The sequence below is a fragment of the Mandrillus leucophaeus genome, unplaced genomic scaffold (genome assembly GCF_000951045.1).
Source record: "Mandrillus leucophaeus isolate KB7577 unplaced genomic scaffold, Mleu.le_1.0 Scaffold228, whole genome shotgun sequence".
In the NCBI taxonomy this organism is placed as follows: domain Eukaryota; kingdom Metazoa; phylum Chordata; class Mammalia; order Primates; family Cercopithecidae; genus Mandrillus; species Mandrillus leucophaeus.
The window spans coordinates 2435435-2459234 of NW_012102343.1; the positions used below are offsets into that span (position 1 = coordinate 2435435).

General features: G+C 39.2%; 1 protein-coding gene across 3 annotated transcripts in view; it reads left to right on the forward strand.

Moving 5' to 3' along the window:
- The window catches only part of TTLL5 (tubulin tyrosine ligase-like family member 5), a 335321-nt gene that overhangs the window by 184041 nt on the left and 127480 nt on the right, over positions 1-23800 (forward strand). For all 3 annotated transcript variants that reach the window (XM_011981565.1, XM_011981566.1, XM_011981567.1), the window contains one exon: positions 19580-19775. In XM_011981565.1, coding sequence (XP_011836955.1) covers positions 19580-19775 — 196 coding nt within the window. The remainder of the gene's footprint in view (positions 1-19579; positions 19776-23800) is intronic.

The following is a 23800-nucleotide window of genomic DNA, read 5'->3' on the forward strand; positions in this document are numbered from 1 at the left end:
TCATCCAAAGAGGGAGAAGGAAAGTGGGTTACTAAATGAAGTTCCTGGTTCAGCTGGATCTTCACATCCATCTAGATTTAAACTTTGTTGAGACACCTTTAAAAGTTCATTTTAAACAAGAAGAAAATGAAATCTTATTTTTTGTGTCAACTATTTCCCATTTCAGAGGAGCAGCCACCAAATGTAGGGCAATGGTAGCAGTAAGGCAGGCAGCACTGCAGAGCAGATGAGTGCTCAGATTCTGCAATTAGCTATGCCTCAGTTGCCTCATCTGTAACATGAGGCAAGGTTAAAGTGAGATAAAGCACAGAAAGCATTTAGAGCAGTGCCTGGCGCCTCCTCTTCTTTTTCTCATCATTGTTCTCATGTGGCATACAGCTAAAATGGAAGCATCTCCTTTATTTGAAATGTTTTTAGAAGTCATCTTTGGGATGATTTTATAGTTTCTCATTTTATATTTAAATCTGTGATCTACTCTCAGTTAATTTTTGTATGAGGTATGAGATTTAGGTTGGGGTTCATTCTTTGTCTATGTATGTGCAATTGCTCCAACTTCATTTGTTAATAAACAAATGATTTAGAAAGGTTATTGTTCCTCCATTGTATTGGTTTTGCAACTTTGTCAGAAATCAGTTGAGCATATTTGTGTGGATCTTTGGATGACTTTAGTATTTCTAAAACAAAGGTCTATAGTAATAATTGTTAGCAAATCTTTAGCAGGGGCTACTTTAAGTTATGATTTTCTGTTTCTCATTATAATTGTGGAGACATCGAGACTTAGGTTCAAAAGCAGCTCTTTCCTTTATCCTGTATGTCCTTAGGCCTTAACCTAACCCTCAGTTTTCTCATGTGTAAGATGGGATAATACTTGTCTCAACAGGTTGCTATGAAGGCTAACAAAGATAAGGCATATAAAGAGCTTAGCTTGGAGTCTGGCATTTAGAAAGCCCTCACACTAATGATGGTAGTGGTGGTGAGACTTGGCTGTCCTTGTTCTTGGTCACTCTAAGCCACACTCACTCATGCCCTTTCCATTCCCCAAACCTTAATTTTTTTTAGCCTTTTCATTGCAGCTTCATCATAAGTGCATGAATGATTCCAGTTGAAGCTGTTGTGCAGTGCTTTGCCTAAATGGAAGTTTTGACCAGTAACATTTCTATTTCTGAATATGTGAGAGATCTGCATCTTACCAGCTTTCATTACAGCATCTCTCCACCCTCCACACTCCTGCCATTTAGCCACATTGGCTTTCCTATTGTTCCCTGTTCTTTTACATACTATTCCTAATGCCTGGAATTTCCTTTCCAGTTGGCAAGTTACCGGTCATCTTTTGAGATGCAGATAAAATGTCATTTCTACTTGGAAGCCTTCCTTGATTTTTCTCCATAGTAAGTTGTTCCCTTCCCTTGTTTTCTAAAGCTAGTGTCCTGTTCCCAGCACAGTGACATACAGAGTTGGGGGAGTAGCAGTTTTTTTTTCTTTTTCTTAATTTAAAAAAGTGTACACATATTTTTAAACTACATAAATATATCCGTTATGTGTTGACGTTAATACTAAATGATAAAGATGAATAGTATAATCACAATGTACTGGTCAAGACTGGAATGAGACATACCAAAGGACTCCCCATGGCTGTAGAATGGCCCTGGGGGTGACTTTTTTCCTTCTTCTTTGCACTTTGTAGTACTTACACATTTTGGTAGTCAGCAGGTTTTAATTTTTTTAATTTTTATATTGTTTGAAATGCTCTACAGCTTGATATTAGTTCAGAAGTATTTCTCCCTTTTTTTGAAGTACGAATCTGTGCTGTAAGTTGTGAAAGAGAGGAACAGGAGAAGGAAAAGGGAGCTTAACCACATTTATTGAGCGTCTGGTTTGTGCCAGATCCCGTGCTTTGTATGATTTGTCCTGAACACAGGGTTGTAATGTGGGTATTGTTATCCTCATGTATAAATGATGAAATTGTCTTACAGGTGATACCATTGGTCCATGGTCACACATGAGGTAACTGATGGCCCAAGAATTTGAGTCCAGGTCTTTCTGATGTGAAAGCTCACATTCTTTTCTCTACTTTAACTTTCCTACCTTTAGAGGGAGGAAAATCAATACCAGTCTTTCCACAATGGCATCCCAGACCAGCCTAGACCTATTTTTTTGATGATAACCTACAAAGGACAGATGGAAATATTTCTGAAAAGAAACTGTCACTGGTGGATTATAAGAATCTTTCTGTGAACAAAAATGAAAAAAAAAAAATTACAGGGGTGTAATAGAGTTCAGCATTACAAATGTCTTTACCCTAGTCTATGCATTTGTATAGTGTTTTACTTTTGTAAAACACCCCTTTCATAGAGAAGCTTTGTGTGTGGGCAGAAAACATCAGTAGCCTGAAGAGGCTAACTATCAATATATGACTTGTATAATATTTACAGTTTAGATTGAATTTTGACTTGCTTTGTATGCCCACTCTCCTGAATAGAACTTATTTTTTTAAATAGATTTAAACCAACAGGTCAGGCAAGTAAGGATGGTTGTTTTAGATGGTGGGGAATTACATAAGGGAAATCTTATGACTCTAGGGGATAGAAATTGTGGATTTTTTGGTGCTGTTGGATTTTTACAATGGCCTAATCATACAGGTGTTGGTCAACACTTCTTATAAATGTGATCTGTCATTTTAGCTATGGTTTAGAAAGCCTATGGTTTAATAGTTACAGTATTTTAGAGGGGAACCATGATGTCATGAAAGGATGTAAAGAATTAGAAGAGATAATGAAAGAGTTCTCTGTTGGCCTCCATGCCATTTATGGACTCGAAGTGTGAGGAATTAGTCCATAAGGCAGACATAGAGATGAATCATGCCTTTCTTCCTTGGCAAGTGTAATGTCTGAATGTAGAGCTTTAGAGGCAAAGAATTACATTGGATTCAGTTCCTGAAATACAAGTTCTGTATTTCTTTTTTTTTTTTTTTTTTTTTTTGAGAGGGTGTCTTGCTCTGTCGCCCAGGCTGGAATACAGTAGTACAGTCTCGGCTCACTGCAACCTCTGCCTCCTGGATTCAAGTGATTCTCCTGCCTCAGCCTCCCAAGGAGCTGGGATTACAGGTGCCCGCCACCACACCTGGCTAATTTTTGTGTTAGCCAGTCTGGTCTCCAACTCCTGACCTCAGGTGATCCACCCACCTCAGCCTTCCAAAATTCTGGGATTATAGGCGTGAGCCACCATGTCCAGCTGTATTTCTTTTTTTATCACATTAATATCAAAGCTGATTAGCTTCTTTATACCAAGAGGGTCCAGTTTGCCATAGAGGAATATGGACTTTCTCTTGGTTTGTGAGAAATTTGGATTATGTCCCATTGAACCTCAAAAACAAGATCATAAATAAGAAATAATAGTAACTAATAATAATTAAATGCTTTGTGTAGCTTAACTCATTTAATAACTAACATTTACTATGTACCAGCAACTGTTCTAAAAGCTTTACATGTATTAACTGATTTAGTGCTCACAGCTACTCTGTGAGGTAAGTACTGTTATCATCCCCATTTTACAGATGAAGAAACTAAGCACAGAGAAATGAAGTCACTTGCCCAAGATAACGCAGTTGATGAATGGCAATCAGGATCCATGCCCAAGCAATATGGTGGCAGAATTCATGCTCTTAACCACTCTGCCAGTGATTCTTTGTGTGTGTCAAAATCACCTGACAGGCTTGTTAACACACAGATTGCTGGGCCCGACCACAGAGTTTCTGATTCCAGTAGACCTGGAGTGAGGCTCCATTATTTTCCTTTTTAACAAGTTCCAAAATGTGGCTGCTGCTGTTGCTGGTGGTCTAGTAAGAGAAAGGTTTAATTATAAGTATACATTTTCTTTTCTTCCCTTTGGTGCTGTTTTTTTTAATCTCTTGTGATTTCTCCTGTATTTTCCCCATTTTGTAAAAACATCTTTATTTATAAAGAAAGAAAACGGACAGGTGAAGAAGGTTTAAAAAAAAGGTGGAGTTTTTGGAGTTGTCTCCTATTTCCCTTGGCCAACTGAAGAAAGGGGGCAGAGGCGGGTTACGGGAGCCAGAAAGCCTGTAGGCCTCACTGTTCCAAGTTGCCTGATATTTTGTGTCCTGGGGAAAAGAGAAGTGAAGGGAGCCTAACTGATGTGATGGGGCAGGAATTCTAAATTTGTGATACTTTGCCAGCTGTTTGTATGCACTAGGTTTGAACCCAGCTACAATTCAATGTAGAAGTTCTTAGAAACTGGCATGTCAGCTGCCCTAGACAATCTGCACATTAACTTCCACTCTAAAAACTTTTCCTGGCTTGCCTTTGCAGAGTGTGAAAGCTAGGTGATGGCGGTCCAGTTTTACAATAAGGGCCAGCTGTGCTGATGTGTGCTGATGTTACTGTCACAAAGACTTTTCCCTTGATTTGATAAAAATCCTGCTGAGCCGGACTCAGTCTTCATTGTTGAATGAACTGGTGTCAGGGAGTTCTCCTTTGGCTTTCTTAAAGGTCATTCTTTGCTCACTTCTTTTTTAGTTCACAGCTACATTTTTTAGGCTTCATGTGGTATGCTGGTTATGCCAAAATAAAGAACTGGATCAAAGACATTTCATGTTCATAAGGCTAAGGACCAATCTGTCTTTTCAGATCCAGACTGCTAATAGATAAAGGACCAGGGAGACTCTATCTCCGTAACCGGCTCACTCCCAGAATCCTAAGTTGCCTTCTACAACAGCGCTGTGAACTTAACCTTTTGAGAGGTTTGGTTTTTATATCCAGCTTTGTGTTCCATAAAGCTTGCTCCCAGGGTCTCTGCCAGATGTACTGAGAAATCCAGCTTTGTCCTTATTTCTTCCTCCTGGGGACCATTCCATTGATCATGGAGTGGTAGGGGTGTGGAAACAGCAGAAGTCTGCTTCACATTCTGTATCCATTGTCAGGTCCAGCTGGCTGGAACCTTATTGTACTTTTAAGGACAGACATATCAGCTTCTAGCTTTTTGACATGATACCTCAATGTATTCTTCCCAAATTTATGTAATTGTCACACAGTTATTTAATAAAATCAAAGGAAAGTTAGCCAAAACATCCCCTCCCCAGCATCTTCCCATCATCACTTCTGCTGCTTTTTCCTTTTCTGTATCTCTGCTTATTGAGTGGCTAATCAGAAGTCTCTCCTCAAGAGCTTGTAATTCTGTGTTTCAAATTAGATATTTTATTGGGATCCTACCCATATTCTTAATCTTTTTCATTGAGTCAACCTTATTCTGTCTGTTGAATTACTATATCCATGGAAGAGCAGTTCTTATGACGGCTAATTTCTGATTTATGTTTCTGGTGTTTGTGATCGTGATTCAGTACATGATTTAATGCACAAAGAAGGAGGTCGTACACTGGCAAAAGAAGGAAGAGATAGAAATAAGTTAGATGCCGAATATATAAACTGGTAAATGAGATGTCAATTTTAGACCAAAATCTAATAGATTAGCAAACCAATGAGTTGGCAGTCCTTAGAGAAGTAGAAGGGAATCATTTAAGCCCAGCACTGATTCATGAAAAAAAGTAAGTTATGCTAGACTAACTTCATTTCCCTTCCAGGTAGAATTACTTTGGTAAGAGAAGAGCAGGGGACTACAAAGGAATTACTGTAACTAGGTTTCACCAAGGCATAATGAAATCTTGTGAGCACAAAAGACAAATGTGAATGTGGTAATACTGTCATTAAGAATATTTGGTAACTGGTTGGGTGTAGTGGCTCACACCTGTAATCCCAATACTGTGGGAGGCTGAGGCAGGTGGATTGCTTGAGCCCAGGAGTTTGAGACCACCCTGGGCAACAGGTTTGAGACCATCCTGTCTCTAACAAAAATACAAAAAATTAGCTGGGCGTGGTAGTGTGCACCTGTAGTCCCAGCTACTTGGGAAACTGAGGTGGGAGGATTGCTTGAGCCCAGGAGGCGGAGGTTGCAGTAAACTGAGATCATACCACTACACTCCAGCCTGAGTGACAGGTTCTCAAAAAATAAAAATAAAAAAAATTGGGGGCCAGGCACAGTGGCTCATGCCTGTAATCCCAGCACTTTGGGAGGCCAAGGTGGGCGGATCACCTGAGATCGGGAGTTCAAGACCAGCCTGACCAACATGGAGAAACCCCATCTCTACTAAAAATACAAAATTAACTGGGCTTGGTGGCACATGCCTATAATCCCAGCTCCTAGGGAGGCTGAGGCAGGAGAATTGCTTGAACCTGGGAGGCAGAGGTTGCGGTGAGCTGCGATTGTGCCATTGCACTCCAGCCTGGGCAACAAGAGTGAAACTCCGTCTCAAAAAAACAAAAAAAATTGCTAACTAAATGTGCAGCTGTACCCAAACCATAAATCAAAGTTTGAGAATTAAGTTTCTGGGACTCTGTCATTGACTCATAGTTCCCAATGTTTATCAATGAATTTATTCATTCATGTTTATTTAGGTGCCTAGTATATGCTGGGCACTTAGGTACCTACGAGACATGTGAATCCTGTTTTAAGATGACATGAAGTAGGAATTCCGGGGAATAATGAATACTTGGGATGACAGGCAGGATTCATCGTGATTTAAACAGGCTAGAATAATGAATCTAATTCATGGAATTTAATTGGGAAAAACATAAAACCTTTCACGTGGGTTCAAAAATTCAAGTGTGGAGAAGACTTGAAGGGTTTAGGTTGACTTTAAATATAATAGAATTTAACAATAGAAGGATAGGTGCAGTGGCTCACACCTGTAATCCCAGCACTTTGGGAGGCTGAGGCAGGAGGATCCCTTGAGTCCAGGAGCTCAAGACCAGCCTGGGCAACAGAGTGAGACCTCATCTCTGCAAGACATAAAAAATTAGCCAGGTGTGTTAGCACACGCCTGTAGTCCTAGCTACTCAGGAGGTGGAGGTAGCAGAGGGATTGCTTGAGCCTGGGAGTTAGAGGTTGCAGTGAGCCATGATTGTACCACTGCACTCAGCCTAAGTGACAGAGTGAGACCCTGTCTCAAAAAAAAAAAAAAAAAAAAAAAGGTTAATGGAATAAGAACTGCCAAAACCACATATTATCTTGTGGGAAAATGTTCATAGCTTATTGTCAGATGAAAAAAGAGGTTATAAATCATATAGTATGGAATCATTCTGTTTGTGCAAGGGAAATACACACAGAGGAAGAGTATACATCAACATGCTGACAAAATGTAGCAGACATCTTTGGTTGTTGGATCACGGATGAATTTCTCTATGCCTTTTTCTTTCTCAGGTTTTAGGCATTGAGAATATAATGCTTTGATTCTTAAAAAATTGCTTTGGTTTTGTTTCATTTTGGAATGGTCAAAGGGTATGTGGCTGCTGCTGGTAATTTAGCCTTGGGGGAGGGAAGGAAGATTTGGTCATCTTTCTCATTCGTCAATGCTCACATCCAGTGCCTGAACCATTGCTCCTCTCTGGTAATCAGCATCATTAGTAAACCCCCACTTCCCCACAGGAGCCACTCTGCCCAAAATTAAAGCATTCTGCAGCGGGATTGGCGTGGAGCAGCAGGCTTCCACCATAGGAAAGTCCTCTCGGGCAGGGGCCACCGTGCAGCCGCTGTCTCTGGTGGATGAGACTGGCAAGTGAACTTTACTCTCCTGCTCACACATCTGAGTGATTCTGGCATCTTTTTTTGGATCCAATAGTTTGGCTGCCCTCATTTATCACCCAGGCGATCCCACATAGACACAGAACTTGGTAAAGGCATTGTAAATACTGCTTTGAAGTAGTATACTACTTCTTTCTCAGAAGCAGCGCTTGTTGTTTAGTACCCTTGTTGGTTCCCTGTGCCCCAAAAGCTTGGGTTCACTTTCCATGGGAAGAATGTTAATAATAGCTAGTATTTACTGAACGTTTATTATGCATGCCATGTGCTAAATGCTGCACATAGATGATCACGTTTAATTCTTACACCAACGCTATGAGAGATGGGATTAATTTTTATTCTCATTTCACAGCTGAGGAAACCAAGGCACAGAGAGGTTGAACATGTTGCTTCTAGTGGTAGAGCTAGGATCTGAACCTTGCAGGCTTGCGCTCTATCTTAGCCTTAGTCACTGTTTTGCTGCCTCCCCTTCTGAAGGTGGCCCTGTGCAGACCCGTGGTGTGGACCCAGGGTGCAAGGCCTCCTGAATTCTCACTATCTCAGTGCTTGCATTGGGTTTGATTCCTTCCCAGCACCCAAAACCTTAATCCTTTCCCAGGAGACTTTCATCCTCTCAAGTAAACAAATTATTTGGAAGTTTTTAAGTCCTTTCACCCTGTTCCCAAGCAAGGAGATCAGCTTGCACTTATAATTTCGTGTAGTTGTGGGCTTTTGACCTAGCATCAAAAGTTCACATAGCTTTTCCAGATTGTTTCCGAGCTTTTCATTATCTCTAACACCATCCCGATTATACTTTAACTCTTCCCATAGAAGAACCATTTCCGTATAACTCCATAGGTTCAAAACAGGAAAGGCAGAAGAGAGTATACTCTTATCTTAAGGTGTAAACTCAAAGGTTAAAAAAAAATTAATTTCTTTAGTATCGTAATTTTTAGGGATCACTTAAAAATCTTGTTCTAACACATAAATTCTCTAAGAATCAAAGCACTTGTCACCATGAGTGTGAACTCTTGGCAGGTCCATCTAACTCAGTTAAATAATGTTAAGCACAGATTTCATTTGGCTAGCTATCAGTGTTCCCAGTCAGCGGTACTGACAGTTATTAACAGTTATAGTTCATTTATAATTTACCTTTTACATTAAGATTTCTTAGTAGATTATTTCAGTATGTATTAAGTTTATATCTAAATGCAATTCAACTTTTCTTTTTCATTAATGAAAGTAGTTATCATTCATTGAATGCATTTCATAAACAGATGTATTCTTTACAGAGCTGCCACTGTACAATTTCAGTGCTAAATTTAACTATTATGACCCTTTGACTCTCTTCTAACTAAATTTGACTTTTAATGTCAATATATCATCAGGCTCACTTTCAGAGCCAACCATTCTTTCTGCCTTTCATCCATAGGACTCATTTACACCAAGGTTGCCACTGTGCTTGCATATCTCACTTCTTCAGACCTTCATGCCAGATTACTGGGTCATTCAGACTAACATGATTTTCATCACTAATATTAACATATAAGCTAGGACCCCTTGATTCTGCCTAACATCTCCTGGGCTTTAAACCCCTGTGTTAATGCCACCTATTCCGGAGTCCTGCCATTCCTGACATTTTTTCACCTCCTCATTCTTCCTGTGGGCTCACCTGACAAGTCACTGCTCTAGATCACGAGCTTTTTAAAAGCAGGAACTGTGTGTTTTTCTTCTTGGTAGTCCATAAGCACCTAGGAACAGTGTCCAATAAATGTGGATTGAATTGCAATGAAGTGAAATAACTACTTAGGCATGTATCTTTATATATGATTCCAGTATTGCAAAGTACACGAATAGATAAAGTTATTTTATAGCTAAAATCAGGAAATTATAAAAACAGGAATTAAGAGTTTTAATCAAAGATAAGTGAAAATGCTATAACTTTTTGTTTGCATATTTGTCTAAAATTGAGGTATATTTATATAAACTAAAAAATACATCTATTTTAGCTGGGCTCAGTGGCTCATGCCTGTAATCTCAGCACCTTGGGAGGCCGAGATGGGCAGATCACTTGAGATCAGGAGTTCGAGACCAGCCTGACCAACACAGTAAAACCCCATCTCTACTAAAACTACAAAAATTAGCTGGGCGTGGTGGTGCACACTTGTAATCCCATCTGCTCAGGAGGCTGAGGCATGAAAACTGCTTGAACCCGGAGACGGAGGTTGCAGTGAACCAAGACCATGCCACTGCCCTCTAGCCTGGGTGACAGAGCAAGACTCCATCTCAAAAAAAAAGAGAGAAAAAAAATCTATTTTAACTGTTCAATTTGATGAGTTTCAGCAATTTTATATATCTTTGTAACCACCATGCAACACAACATACAGAACATTTCCATCACGCTTCAAAATTCCCTTGTGTCTTTTTCCAGTCCATACTGCCCCTCCCCGCTAGTAATCACTCTTCTGACTCCTCTCACTGTAGATTTGTTGTGCCTATTCATGAATGGAATCATACAATATTTGTTCTTTTGTGTTTGGCTTCTTTCATTTAATGCAGTGTTTTTGAGATTCATCTGTTTTGTTGCTTATATTAGCAGTTCATTCGTTTTTATTGAGCAATATTTCATTGTATGAATATACTACAATTTATTTCTCTAATGATAGGCATTAGGATTGGTTCCAGTTTTTGACTACTATACAAATTATAGTAGTCAAAAATTATATATACAAATTCCATGAAAATTCTTATGCAATTTTTTTTTAGCCACATTTTTATTTCTTTTGGGTCAATACCTAGAAGTAGAATTGTCCTGTTGTGTAAATATATGTTTAACTTCATAAGAAACTGACATGTAGTTTTCTGAAACGATGGTATCATTTACACCCCCATCAGCAATGTATGAAAGTTCTAGTTGCTCTTCATGCTCACCAACATCTGATATTGTTGTCCAGTTGATTTTAGTCATATTGGTAGATGTAAGATGTTAGTTGCATTTCCCTGATGAGTACTGATGTTGAGAACTTTTCATTTGCTTGTTAGCCATTCACATATTTTCTTTTGTAAATTGTCTGTTCCAATCTTTTACATGTTCTTAAATCTCATTATTTTTATTATTTAAATCAACAGTTACCAATGGTGCATTTTTATATTTATCACTAGAAATCCTTTGTCACATATACATACCTATATTGCAGATATTTTTCCTCAAAGGCACGTCTTGCTTATTCATTTTCTTTTTCTTAGTGATGTCTTTTGATGAGCAGAAATGTCTTGATTATGGTAGTTTCATAGTAGTCTTGAAATCAGGTGATGTAAGTCTTCTTTTTCAAGATTGTTTTGATTAATGTAGATTCTTTGGTTTTTCTACAATGTTAAAATCAACCTTTCCTGCCACCAGAGGTATGCTAGAAGGGAAAAAAAAGAAAAAAAATCAACGTGTCAGTTTCTTCTACAACAAAAACAAAGCCTGCCGGAATTTTTATTGTGATCGCATTTAATCTATAGATTAATTAGAGGGTAGTTTCCAGTTCTGGTAGTGGCTATGTCTTTATCTGATCAACCTACTTGATAAAATATAAAAAACAACTATTTAAAGGCACTGGAGGGTGAGCAAAAGCTGATTGATACTGGAGAGGAATCAACATTTGAAAGAAGGGAATTGCCAGGGGTGAGTTTTCTGGGTTTTTGTTTGTTTTCTGTTGTTGCCTTTTCACTTAAGGGCAAGTCATAGTTTGCATCACATGGAGCAGATAAAACTTGCCCCAGAATCTGCAGGCTAACTGACTTGATGAACCGGAGGATGGAGTTCAGGACAACCACATCTGCTGTACAGGGAGAGGGGAACTCTAGAAATGAGACATCTCCAGAAAAGGGGAGCCTAAATTCTAGGTAGAAAATTTTCCCAAATATCTGACTGACCCCTGACTAATGCATATGCAAGACATACTTCAAAGCATGCAGGTAACACAAAAAGAACTGATCTGAGCTGCAGCCCATTGAGGAGAAGAAAGAATTGCAATTTGAGTTTCTCCAGGTTAACCATCTACTTAAAACACATACACACACATTCTTTAGTGCGACGTAATACAATCCAGTCTCTACAGCATATCATTCACAATATCCAGGATACAATATGAAATTATTCAACGTAGGAAGAAATAGGAATGTATGACCTATCATCAGAATAAAAGATAATCAGTGAAGGCCAATCCTTAGAAGGCCCAGATGATAGAATTAACAGACAAGGATTTTAAAGTGACTGTTATAACTGTGCAAAAGGATGTAAAGGAAAATATGCTCTAATGAATGAAAAATACAAAATACTAACCAAGCGCGGTGGCTCACACCTGTAATCCCAGCACTTTGAGAGGCCAAGGCAGGCTGATCACCTGAGGTCAGGAGTTCAAGACCAGCCTGGCCAACATGGCGAAACCCCATCTCTACTAAAAATACAAAAATTAGCCAAGTGTACTGGCACATGCCTGTAATCCCAGCTACTCGGGAGGCTGAGGCAGGAGAATTGCTTGAACCCAGGAGGCGGAAGTTGCAGTAAGCCGTGATCATGCCACTGCACTCCAGCCTCTGGAGTATAAGAGTGAGAATCTGTCTCAAAAACAATAATAATAATAATCAAGACAAGATTTCCAAATGGAAATTGTGAAACTGAGAAAAACAATATCTGAAATACAGAATAGACATTCTAACAATTTTGAGTCTGCCAGTGAGTCAACATGATATATCTTTGTACTTACATAGGGTTTCGTTTAATATTTTTCATTAATGTTTTATCAATTCAGTGTAGTGATCTTATGTATTTTCTGTTAGATTTGTTTTTAGGTATTTGATGTATTCTCATGATATTATAAGTTGTATTGCTTTTTTTTTTTTTTTTTTTTTTTTTTTTTTGAGACAGAGTCTCTGTCTGTTGCCCAGGCTGGAGTGCAGTGGCATGATCTCAGCTCACTGCAACCTCTGCCTCCCAGGTTCAAGTGATTCTCCTGCCTCAGCCTCCCGAGTAGCTGGGACTACAGGCGCCCGCCACCACTCCTGGCTAATTTTTGTATTTTTAGTAGAGATGTGGTTTCACCATATTGGCCAGGCTGGTGTCAAACTGTGACCTTGTGATCTGCCCACCTCAGCCTCCCAAAGTGCTGGGATTACAGGCGTGGGCCACTGTGCCCAGCCAAGTTGTATTGCTTTTTAAAATTTCATTTTCCAGTTGTGTATTTCTAGTATATAAGAATATGATTGTATTTTGTTTATGGACCATGATGACTGCAACTTTGCTACATTTATTTATTAGTTCTAGCAGTATTTCTGTAAAGTTTATAAGGTTTTCTATGTAATCAATCATCTGTCAATGAATAATATCATTTTTTCCTTGCCTTAAACTGGCTAGGTCATCCATTACTGGTGGTGAATAGAAATGTTTTCTAGTTTACTAAGAGCGTCTGTCAGGAATGGGTGTTGAATTTTGTCAAATGCATTTCTTGTGTTAACAGTATTAATATATGACTTTTCTTCATTCTCTTAATGTGGTGAATTATATGATTGACTTTTTTTCTAATGTTACCCTTGCATTCCTATGGTAAATGCCACTTGGCCATGATATATTATCCTAGTGTGTTTGATTGGTTGGTTGATTAGATAGATAGATAGATAGATAGATAGATAGATAGATAGATAGATTTTATTAGCTGATATTGTGTTAAAGGTTTTTACGTATCTGTGTTCATCAGGCATATTGGTCTGAAAAGACCAAAAGAAAGTAATATTTTTTTGTACTATCTTTGTCAGATTTCTGTATTAGAGATATGCTAACCTCATAAAATGATTTGGGAAATTTTTTTTTTCTCTCTGCTCTTTTTTGAAAGAGTTTGTGAAAGGATGGAATTATTTATTCTTGTTTGATAGAATTGTTTTTTTGGGGGGTAGGGGGGGTCTCACTCTGTCGCCCAGGCTGGAGAGCAGTGGCACAATCTCTGCTCATTGCAACCTCCGCCTCCCAAGTTCAAGCAATTCTCCTGCCTCAGCCTCCTGAGTAGCTGGGATTACAGGCACCAGCCACCACTCCCAGCTATTTTGGCATTTTTAGTAGAGATGGGGTTTCACCATGTTGGCCAGGCTGGTCTCGAACTCCTGAACTTAAGCGATTGGTGCACCTCGGCCTCCCAAAGTGCTAGGATTACAGGAGTGAGCCACCATGCCTGGCATAGAATTCATTTTGAAATCATCTGGGCTTAGAATTTTCCTTCTTTGTAAGAAAATCTTAAGGTTTTTAAAAAGGTTTGATTACAAATTAAATTTTTAAAACATGTATTGCAGCAGGTCTGTGATTCTCAAAGTGCTGTGAGTGGACCTGGGGGCCATGGAGAGGTTGGGAGGAGTGGGGATCCTCAAGACCCTTTGAGGAACCCAATAGAGTCAAACATTTTCATAGTGATACTAAAACATTTCTACTTTTTTCACTGTGGTGACATTTGCACCAATGGTACAAAAACGATGATGGGTTTTGTAAAAACTGCTCATGCCTTAGTTAGCACAGATCCAGGCAGTGGCACCAAACTGTAGTAGTAGTCACTGTATTCTTGACCACCATAGCATTTTCACTTAAAAGAAATACCAGTGCTACTTAAGAGTGTCCTTGATAAGCAGTAATAATTATTTTCTTAAACTCAACCCTGGAGTGTATATCTTATTAATATTCTGTCTTACAAAATGAGATGTACACGTAAAGCAGTCCGGCTGCGTAGTATGTGATAGTTGTCTCAAGGAAAGGCATTGTGATGCTGGACTTGAAAGAGCATCTGATAAAAGAAACTAGGGTTATTTGGATTTGGATAGTTGGCAGTCGTTTCGTTTCCTCAAAAGTAAGCAGTGAGCCTATCACTTCAAAGAATACAACTGATAGTATTTATTGTCAATGATAAAATTACAGCTTTTCAGGAAAAGTTTCACTTTTGGAAAACTTGCCTCCACCACTGTGAGTTTGACATCTTCCTAATACTAGAAGATTTAAATATCTGTACATTTCCCAAAGTGCCACTGACTTGAATAGTCTTTCTTGTAAAGAAATAATTTCTCCCCAGAAAGCACCTCCTTCATGGCCTTATAGTTTTATCTCATCAGAAGCACCATTGGCATTTTAAGCAGCACACATTTTCTTAATACAAGACTATTCCTTTCATTTCTGGATATTTTAACACCCCGACCTCCACCTATTAAATGTCAGTGACACCTCCACCCCCATCATTGTGACAATTGAAAACGCACTCACAGTTGCAAGCACCGTCAAAAAGAGCAGGGACATCCTTGTACATGGTAGCTTGTGTTTGGCTGGACCTGGGTGGAGGAGGCTAGGAAAATGGACCGTGGAATCACCCTCTGTACAAGTATCACAGTCCTCTGCATATCTTTGTGGATAGTGCAACTTCCTGTTGAGATTTGGCTTTACATTTTTCAGATTCCCTCCAAGTTCCCTAAAATCAGTATCCATTTAATGGAACAGAAATTAAACCAGAGGAAAAGTATAGCTCTTCAATGTTTATTGGCTGGAGGTTGCAGGTATGCTGCAGGAAGGGCAGTTGTAGAGAAAAACGTTTCATCCTGCAGTGCCACAGCACAATATAGAAAGTAAGATAAAGTTCTAAATGGATAGACTGATAAGAGAATGTAGTGTTTAGAAAAACTTGCAATATTGTTGCCTATTCACTACATATGTAAAGGGGAAATGCAGCATAATTCACTTTGAATCAGATGTTAAGCACAGAGCCTTCCCACAGCTAATTCTCTTGGCTCTGTATACTCTGTTGTAGAAGTAAAGTAAATCAGTTAGAAGATATTTACAGGGCCTGTGTACAATATTATGTTTTAGCATTGAGCAAGGAAAAACACTAAATTTTGGAAAGAATGATTGAACCTCAAAATTTTTGATAGGAGTAGAAAACATTATTAGAAAAATAGAATTCGTTAGGGTTCAAGAATGGGATGGAATTTTGGATTGAAATGGAAAGTATGAGATGCCTAGAAAGGAATATTTAGATAGATAAACTCGGGCACCAGAAATCAAAGAAAGGCCAAGTTATAGTACACCTGGCCTCCGCTGTGTCAATCATTATAGCACTTGCATACTGCAAACCCCAAGGCTTGTGCTTTAAGTGTGAGATACCATGGGCTGAGTAACATCCACTGTAACTCAAAGCAAGCAAGTTTCTCGTGGCACTTATTACATTACACAGCTGAGCATTTCTGCCCCCACCCAGTGTTACACTGTAAAAATTCCTGCCTCTTTGCTAAAAGCCTCTACTTGCTTGAGAAACTTCCTTTTGTGATGTGTAGACTGGGCTTATGTTACTGATGAGATTAAAAACAGATTTCATTGTAAAAGTTTATGATGTTCCAGTCCATTCAATTTGTGTATAGTTGGAGGAACACATCCCTTCTTATCCATAATTCCTTATTTGATCTTCTCTTGCCCACTGTCCTACCCTTTTATACATACACAGACCCACACCTCATATTCATACACCTGCAAACCTGTCCATGATCATCCCCACAATAAAGGGGCCTGGTTACAGAGTTTGATTTCTGATACACAAGAAGGCATTAAAGTGAATGTCTCTTGGGGATATTTGTTGTTAAAACAGCTTTTAGCAAATGAACCGATCTAGCCAGTGAGATGAATTCTGATGTAAGCTTCATAGTTATATAAATCCTGTAAAATTTATCACCGAATCTAGATTGCTTTCTGTAGCTAGAAACTTCTGTAACCAGCAAAGCAGGAACGAAAGCAGAATCACTGTTGATGGGCTTTCTGAACTTTAGTCCAGTTGTTGTAACTAATAGTTTCATTCTGGATTCAAAGCAGCACCTACCCTAATTGGTGTGGAAATCTCAAGGTTAGCTAGCTAAAGCAGTTTCTGCTTTTTCACCTGTTTCTTTCCTTTGTATTCATTTGTTCACCGGATCAGCCCACTCCTGCCTTGAACCTAGATACGTGGCAGCTCCCCCTTCCGTTCACAGCTCACTGTTCCTTTAGCTGAGCCAGTAGCTAGCTGTTCAGTAGTTTTGGGTGTTTTATCTTCAGTAAGCTTTTCTCTTCCCTCACTAATGAGAAAAGAGATTATAGGTTCCTCAGGCTCCTCCTTTCCTAACCATGTCATCCTGTTTTACTGTCACTCAGCACCCTGCTTTGTGAATAATGTTAACATTTCATTAATGTATTGAAGTATTTATTTATATTTGATCAGTGCTCACCACATTCCTCCATACCTCTAGAAGTCTCTTGGGAAAGATCATGCCCTTTTAACTGTCTGATAACATGCACACAGAGGCACTTCAAGAAGGATCACTGAAGATCAAATGTCACACTCAGAAAATGTAATAGATAAGCTCTGAGCTTTTTGGCGTGTTCTCCAAGAAGATCAGTAGATGGTATACAGTTGAGCAACTGAACTGTGGGAGCCAAACTGTGGGAGGAGATGAGTAAGGGATGTGACATATCAGAGGTGAGACTATGGGATAGAAAGCCTTTCATCCACGGGCTTCAGAATACCGTTCACAGACTTACCCTTAACGAGAGATTTGGAAATCTCTCTAAGAGAGTTGGGAAACCAAAGCAGAGGCCTGAAAAGACCAGGTTGTGAGGGAGGACACAGGCAACAGAGGAGCATGGACTTCTGAGCTTGGCAAACATTTCACTTTGCTCCCTCCGGCAGTGCTCTGTTGAGTCATCAGGACCCAGGCTATAAATAACCCCACGTGGCTTTTAGGCCAGGACTCAGGAAGGTCTGTGTAGCCTCACCCCAGGGTTGCTACACCTCTGTCATTGAAATGACTTTAATGACAAAGGAAAGAATAACACTGATTTAAATCACTATGAATACTTCTTTCAATTTAGGCAGCCTTTCTTTTTTCTAAGCCCCCTTAACCAGGGTTTGGAGCAAGGTTGTTCATTATGAAAGTCTTATGTTTCTTCTATGTACAATTTTCTTGTCACTGTACCTAAAAAGGAAAAGAAATACAGTGTAATTAAAGACAGTCCCAAGAAGAATAACCAAAAGTGTTAAGGAGATGGAAGGACTGACAGATAAGACTGTCCTCAAAAGAAATGAGACCTTTAGAAAATCATACTAAAATATATTTAGCATAAAATTTACCATTTTAACCATTTTTAAGTGTACAATTCAGTGGCATTTAGTACATTTATACTGTTTTGCAACTATTAGCCACCATCTGTCTCCAGAACTTTGTCATCATCCCAGACTGAAGCTCTGTACTCACTGAAAAATGACTTCCTATTCCCTAATTCCATAGCCCTCGATAATCACCATTCTACTTTCTGTCTCTAAAAGGTACCTATTCTAGGTACCTCACATAAATGGCATCATATAATATTTGTTCTTTTGTGACTGACTCATTTCACTTAGCATAATATCTTCAAGGTTCTGTACATGTGCTGCAGCATATGGCAGAATTTCCTTACTCTTTAAACCTGAGTAATATTGTATGTAGATTCATCTGTTGATGGACATTTGGGTTGTTTTCACCTTTTGGCTATTTTGCACAATGCTGCCATGAACATTGGTGTACGGTTATTAGTTTTGATTTCAATTCTTTTCTGTATATATCTACAAGAAAAATTGCTGGATCATCTGGTTATTTTGGGTTTCACTCTTTGAGGAACCCCTAAAGTGTTTTCCACAGTAGCTGTACCATTTTACTTTCCCACCAGCATTGCACAAGGGTTTCAGTTTTTCCACATCCTCAGCAGCCCTTGTTGTCTTCAGGTGTTTTGTTTTAATAATAGCCAGCCAAATAGGAATGAAGTAGTATGAATGGGGTCTTTTCTACTGGGAAAAATGATCTGAGAGGGGAAATGTAGGAGGCTATAGTTGTAAAGACTTCTGCTAGGAACTACACAGACATGGTCACCAGAATCTAGAATTTGGGGCTGGGTGCAGTGGCTCACACCTGCAATCCAAGCACTTTGGGAGGCTGAGGTGGGCAGATCGCTTGAGCCCAGGAGTTCGAGACTAGTCAGGGCAATGTAGTGAAACCCCCCATCTCTACAAAAAAATACAAAAATTAGCCAGGCATGGTGGCATGCACCTAGAATCCCAGCTTCTCAGGAGGCTGAGGTGGGAGGATCACCTGAGCATGGGGAGGTTGAGGCTGCAGTGAGCTGTGATTTCACCACTGCACTCCATACTGGCCTACAGATTGAGACCCTGTCTCTAAATAAATAAATAATTTGGGCAAGGAAGATAGTCAAAGTATTTAACAAATACTATAATATAGCATAGGTACTGATTATTGTGGCCTTTGCCTTCCTCAGGTGTACAGACTGTCAGCCTCAGTGGGGACCATATGAGGTAAATTTGGAATAATGAAAAAAAGTGTCTTCCCACACCATTTATGTTACCCAGTGATAGGGACATAAGCTCAAATATAAACAGCTTCTAAAAAATATTTAGATATTTAACTGATGCGTGATTGAGAAAAAGCAAGAATTCTGTGCGATGAACCCTTTTCCTTTTGAAGTTGATGTTAGAGAAGATGATCATGCGTCTGTTCCTGCCTTATGTTAGCCCTCCATCCTGCATTGGAAGCTCTCTGGACTCTTCTCGTAGGTCTTCTGGCAATCACAGGGGAATGAAATTGCTATTGCAGTTGTTTTACATCCAGCAAATATTTATTGTACATTGACCATGTGCCAGGCCTTATGATACGTGCTAGGAAAAGAACAGAGTGCAAAACAAGGACCCTGTCCTTGTCATCATGGAGCTACGGTTTAGTGGGGGAGTCAGATAATATCACACAAGTAGATTTGTAATTCCAAACTGTGCTTGGTTCCATACAGGAAAAATACCGGAGACATTTCTCTCCTTTCCTCTAGATTGTTCATACAACCACTCACTCTAAGAAACCTGCTTGCTTTTCTCTTCAGGAGCCTCCAGACAGGTGGGTTTGCCTGGGAAGGAGAGGTAGAAAACAACGTGTACAGCAAGGCTACAGGGGTAGTCCCCCAGCACAAGTATCACCCCACAGCAGGCAGCTATCAGCTCCATTTTGCCCTGCAGCAACTTGAACAACAAAAACTTCAGTCCCGGCAGCTCCTGGACCAGAGTCGAGCCCGGCACCAGGTAATTCAAGATAAGTCTTTTCCATGTGTTACTATCTTCCTGCTGTTGGTTTAAAAAAAAAAAAAAAAAAAGTGAATGAATGAGAAATGTAGAATTAGTTTTCCAACCCCGTGCCACCCTGGCTTGGACAGCTCATGGGGAGTCTACTCTTGGGGAAAAAATGTTCTGGAGCCATAACACTGGCTTTGCCTGAAAGTGATGCTTAACCAGTGTTTGACATGTGTGGTTTTTTTTTCTTTCCATTTGAATGCTCCTATACAAAAACCTCTATTGTGGTGTTTACCCTTTCTGTTGTATGATCTTAGTTTAGTAACCTCCCATGGGGTCTGATTCTAAGATACCTGAAAGCTAGCATTTTAAGCATCTTTATTTCTAAGTGTTGTACTTTCTTGCCCTGATATACTTGGCATACATGTGTGATATTACTCATTATCTAACAAGATTTTCAAGGAATAAATAAGCTGTAAGTTCATCTGGAAAATGGAAATGGACATATGTTAGCATGCAGGTCATCTGTAAATGATGGCTGTTCATTCAACAAATGTTTACTGTGTATCTATTGTGTACTAGGCACTGTTTAAACAGTGGGGCTATAAGGTGACTGTACACACAAAAATCCTTGCTGTTGTGGAACTTATGTGTAGGGAGATGTTGATTTGCTACTCATTGTCTATCAAATGCCAGAAACTCCTGAATGAGGGAGCTATATAAGTATATAGCACTAATATATTAGTATGGCCCCAATTGTAGAGAAAGGATGATCTCACCAAAACTTCAGGATTTAAATTTTTCTTGGTGACTCAGGATCATCATTAGAATAGTTACTATGGGCCGGGCGCGGTGGCTCACGCCTGTAATCCCAGCACTTTGGGAGGCCGAGACGGGCGGATCACAAGGTCAGGAGATCGAGACCATCCTGGCTAACAAGGTGAAACCCCGTCTCTACTAAAAATACAAAAATTAGCCGGGCGCAGTGGAGGGAGCCTGTAGTCCCAACTACACGGGAGGCTGAGGCAGGAGAATGGCGTGAACCCGGGAGGCAGAGCTTGCAGTGAGTGGAGATTGCGCCACTGCACTCCAGCCTGGGCAACAGAGCGAGACTCCGTCCCAAAAAAAAAAAAAAAAAAAAGAATAGTTACTATGTTCTACAGTGGAGTTATTGGAATGAATTAGTACTGATTCTATAAGCTTTTCTGACATTTGGTTATGTGAAGAAATAACTTTTTATCAGTTTGATCTCCTGATCATTTTTTTCTTATAAAAATGTAGTACATAGTGTGCATGAGTTTGTGAAAAATTATTATTTACTCAGACTAAAGCAGCATTTCCCAAAGGTTTTTTCCTCTAAGTAAAACAATTATTATTATATTCTGTCTTATCTTTTCAACTACCACCCATAATAAAATGTCATTTTATTATTTCAACATAGTTCATCACTTGATCATCTTTACCTGAGGTAGAGTACTCTGTACATTATGTTAATTCATCATAATTGAGAAATTATAAGTGCCGGCGTTTGCAAAGTAGTTCTTTAGACCATTTTTACTGGAGAAAAATAAGATTTCTTAATCTGGAAAGCGTAAGAGTATAGCATCTCGTTGTAATCACCACATCACTTCCTGTCATGTAAAATTTTCTTCATTTGGAAAATCTTGGGGATAGCAGAAGCATTTAAGCCAGTTTACATTTTCACAATTCCAGATACAAATGTGTGTCTTCGTTGTTGTTATTGTTGTTGTTTTTTAATCTGCGTTCTTAAATTTCTGAAAGCTTTTTAAGCTTTAAACTCCCTGTCATTCAGAGTACTTGAGAATGCCAACTTAATCAGATACTGGATAGTGGAAGTATCACTGTATAGGCTGAGGATCAAAAAACTACTTATCAGGTCCTTGTCTCATTACCTGGGCGACAAAATAATTTGTGCACCAATCCCCTGCAACACACCATTTACCTTCATAACAAACCTGACCATGTGTCCCTGAGCCTAAAAGAAAAAAAAAATCTCTGGCTCTAATGAATCTGGACAGTTGGTACCCTTTAAACCATGCTTCAGAACCTTGAAATGGAGGATGACTGGGGAAGGAGAGGCAGTTTTATTGATTTTCACTTTTAGAAACTGCTTCATTTTTAAGTCCCTCTCATACTTTTGATTAGCTTCCAGCAACTCACATTCCTTTGAAAATTCAGAGTACTGTACTACTGTTCTTGTGTGGAATTTCTTTTCACTGAGGATTATACTGGTTTAGTTTCACTGAATTATGAAGTATATGGAAATTATGTTTTTCAGAATCTGTCAGGATATCTGTTTTAGGGAGGAGGCAGAACTCCCAAGAAGGGAGTTCTCTCATTCTCCTGGAGAGCAAACAGAAAATCATTCATCATAATTGTATATATGTGTATAACATTATTTTATTTCTTCTCCCCCACACCCCAAACCTGTTTTTCTAAACCACAGCTGATTTAGGGAAAAATGAGTAAGGGTGAAGTTTCTGGGACTATAGGAGAGAGCTAAAGTAACTAAATTCCATTAGCTTCAAGAGTTTATAACTAATAAAATAACAAATAAGATATTAAATATTCTAACAGGAAGAATATGTAGAAACTTAGAGCACTTTATTTCAGAGGGTACTTAGAATCATTCCACAGTGGAAGCAAAACCCTACTAGATTTTATGCCTTTGTAACTTAGCTGTGCTGGATCTGACCGTTATAATTGTCACTGAATTGTTGATTGAAGCATGGTTTACATTCTCAGTATTCTGTATTTCTGTCCTTGGGTTACCCTTTAGATAGCAATGGTACTTTTCTAATGAACTCCTTGCACTTTGGATTCCTTTTTCTAAAGCGTAGGGAGCCTTTGGTATAACTAACAGTGTGATTAACTGCCTGTTTGAAAGCAGTGGATAGAATTGAAATCTGATTTACCTAACATTCATCCATAAAAGAGGCCTGTTTATGGAACAGGATGTTAAAGGAGGCCTTGTATTTATATTATATCATATTATATTATGTTTATGAACAGCACCTTTAACATAGTAATCTCCTATTAATGTCTGGGAAAAGTTCATGCAGCCTTTCTCTCATTGTATATATAGGAAGTTCTCCATTCTTTTCGCCCTCCAATCAGAACACTTAGATATCCAGCTTATTGAAGGTGTTAATTTCTGCTTAAACTCTGATTCAAGATGTGAGTTTGGAAATGGACATCTCTCAGTATTCATGGGGAATGAGCTTTGATCTTCATCTCAGTATAGCACTGCACTCATAAATCTAGCAGTTGTCATACACTTAATCCACCCCTGCAAAAGACTGATCCTGTGACATGGGAGTGAGAGAGGAAAGTCACCCAGAGCCAATGCCAGAAGTTTTCGGGAACAGAGATATAAGAAAATAGGTGTGATCCAGTCCATATGATAGAAGGCATAATAAACAGAATAAGACAAAATTGAGCTTTTACACCCTGATGGTAAAACCAGCAGTTTGAAAAACATTGTTTTAAGTCAGAGCAGAGGTCAGCAAACTTTTTCTGTAAATAGCCAGATAGTAAATATTTTAGGCGTTGCAGGCTATAGCATCTCTGTTGCAACTACTCAGCTCTGCCATGGTAGAGTGAAAACAGCCATAAACAATATGTAAATGAATGAGTGTGGCTGTCTTTCAACAAAACTTTATGTACAAAAACAGGCAACAGCCTGTAGGTCCTAGTGTGCAGACCCCTAGACTAGAGTAACAGACCATTTGAAGCGCTTGTTAAAACAATTGTTCCTCCATCCCATTTCTGATTCATTAGGTTTGGAATAACCTAATGAATAGGCAGAGTTCTCCCTTTTTGTTTTAATAATAATGGCCACCACTTAAGCACTTGCTGTGTTCCAAGCACTATTCCAGGTTCTCTATACACGTTAACTCATTTAAAAATGAATTTCAGCACCAGACGTGGCGGCTCATGCCTGTAATCCCAGCACTTTGGGAGGCCGAGGCAGGTGGATCATGAGGTCAGGAGTTCGAGACCAGCCTGACCAATAT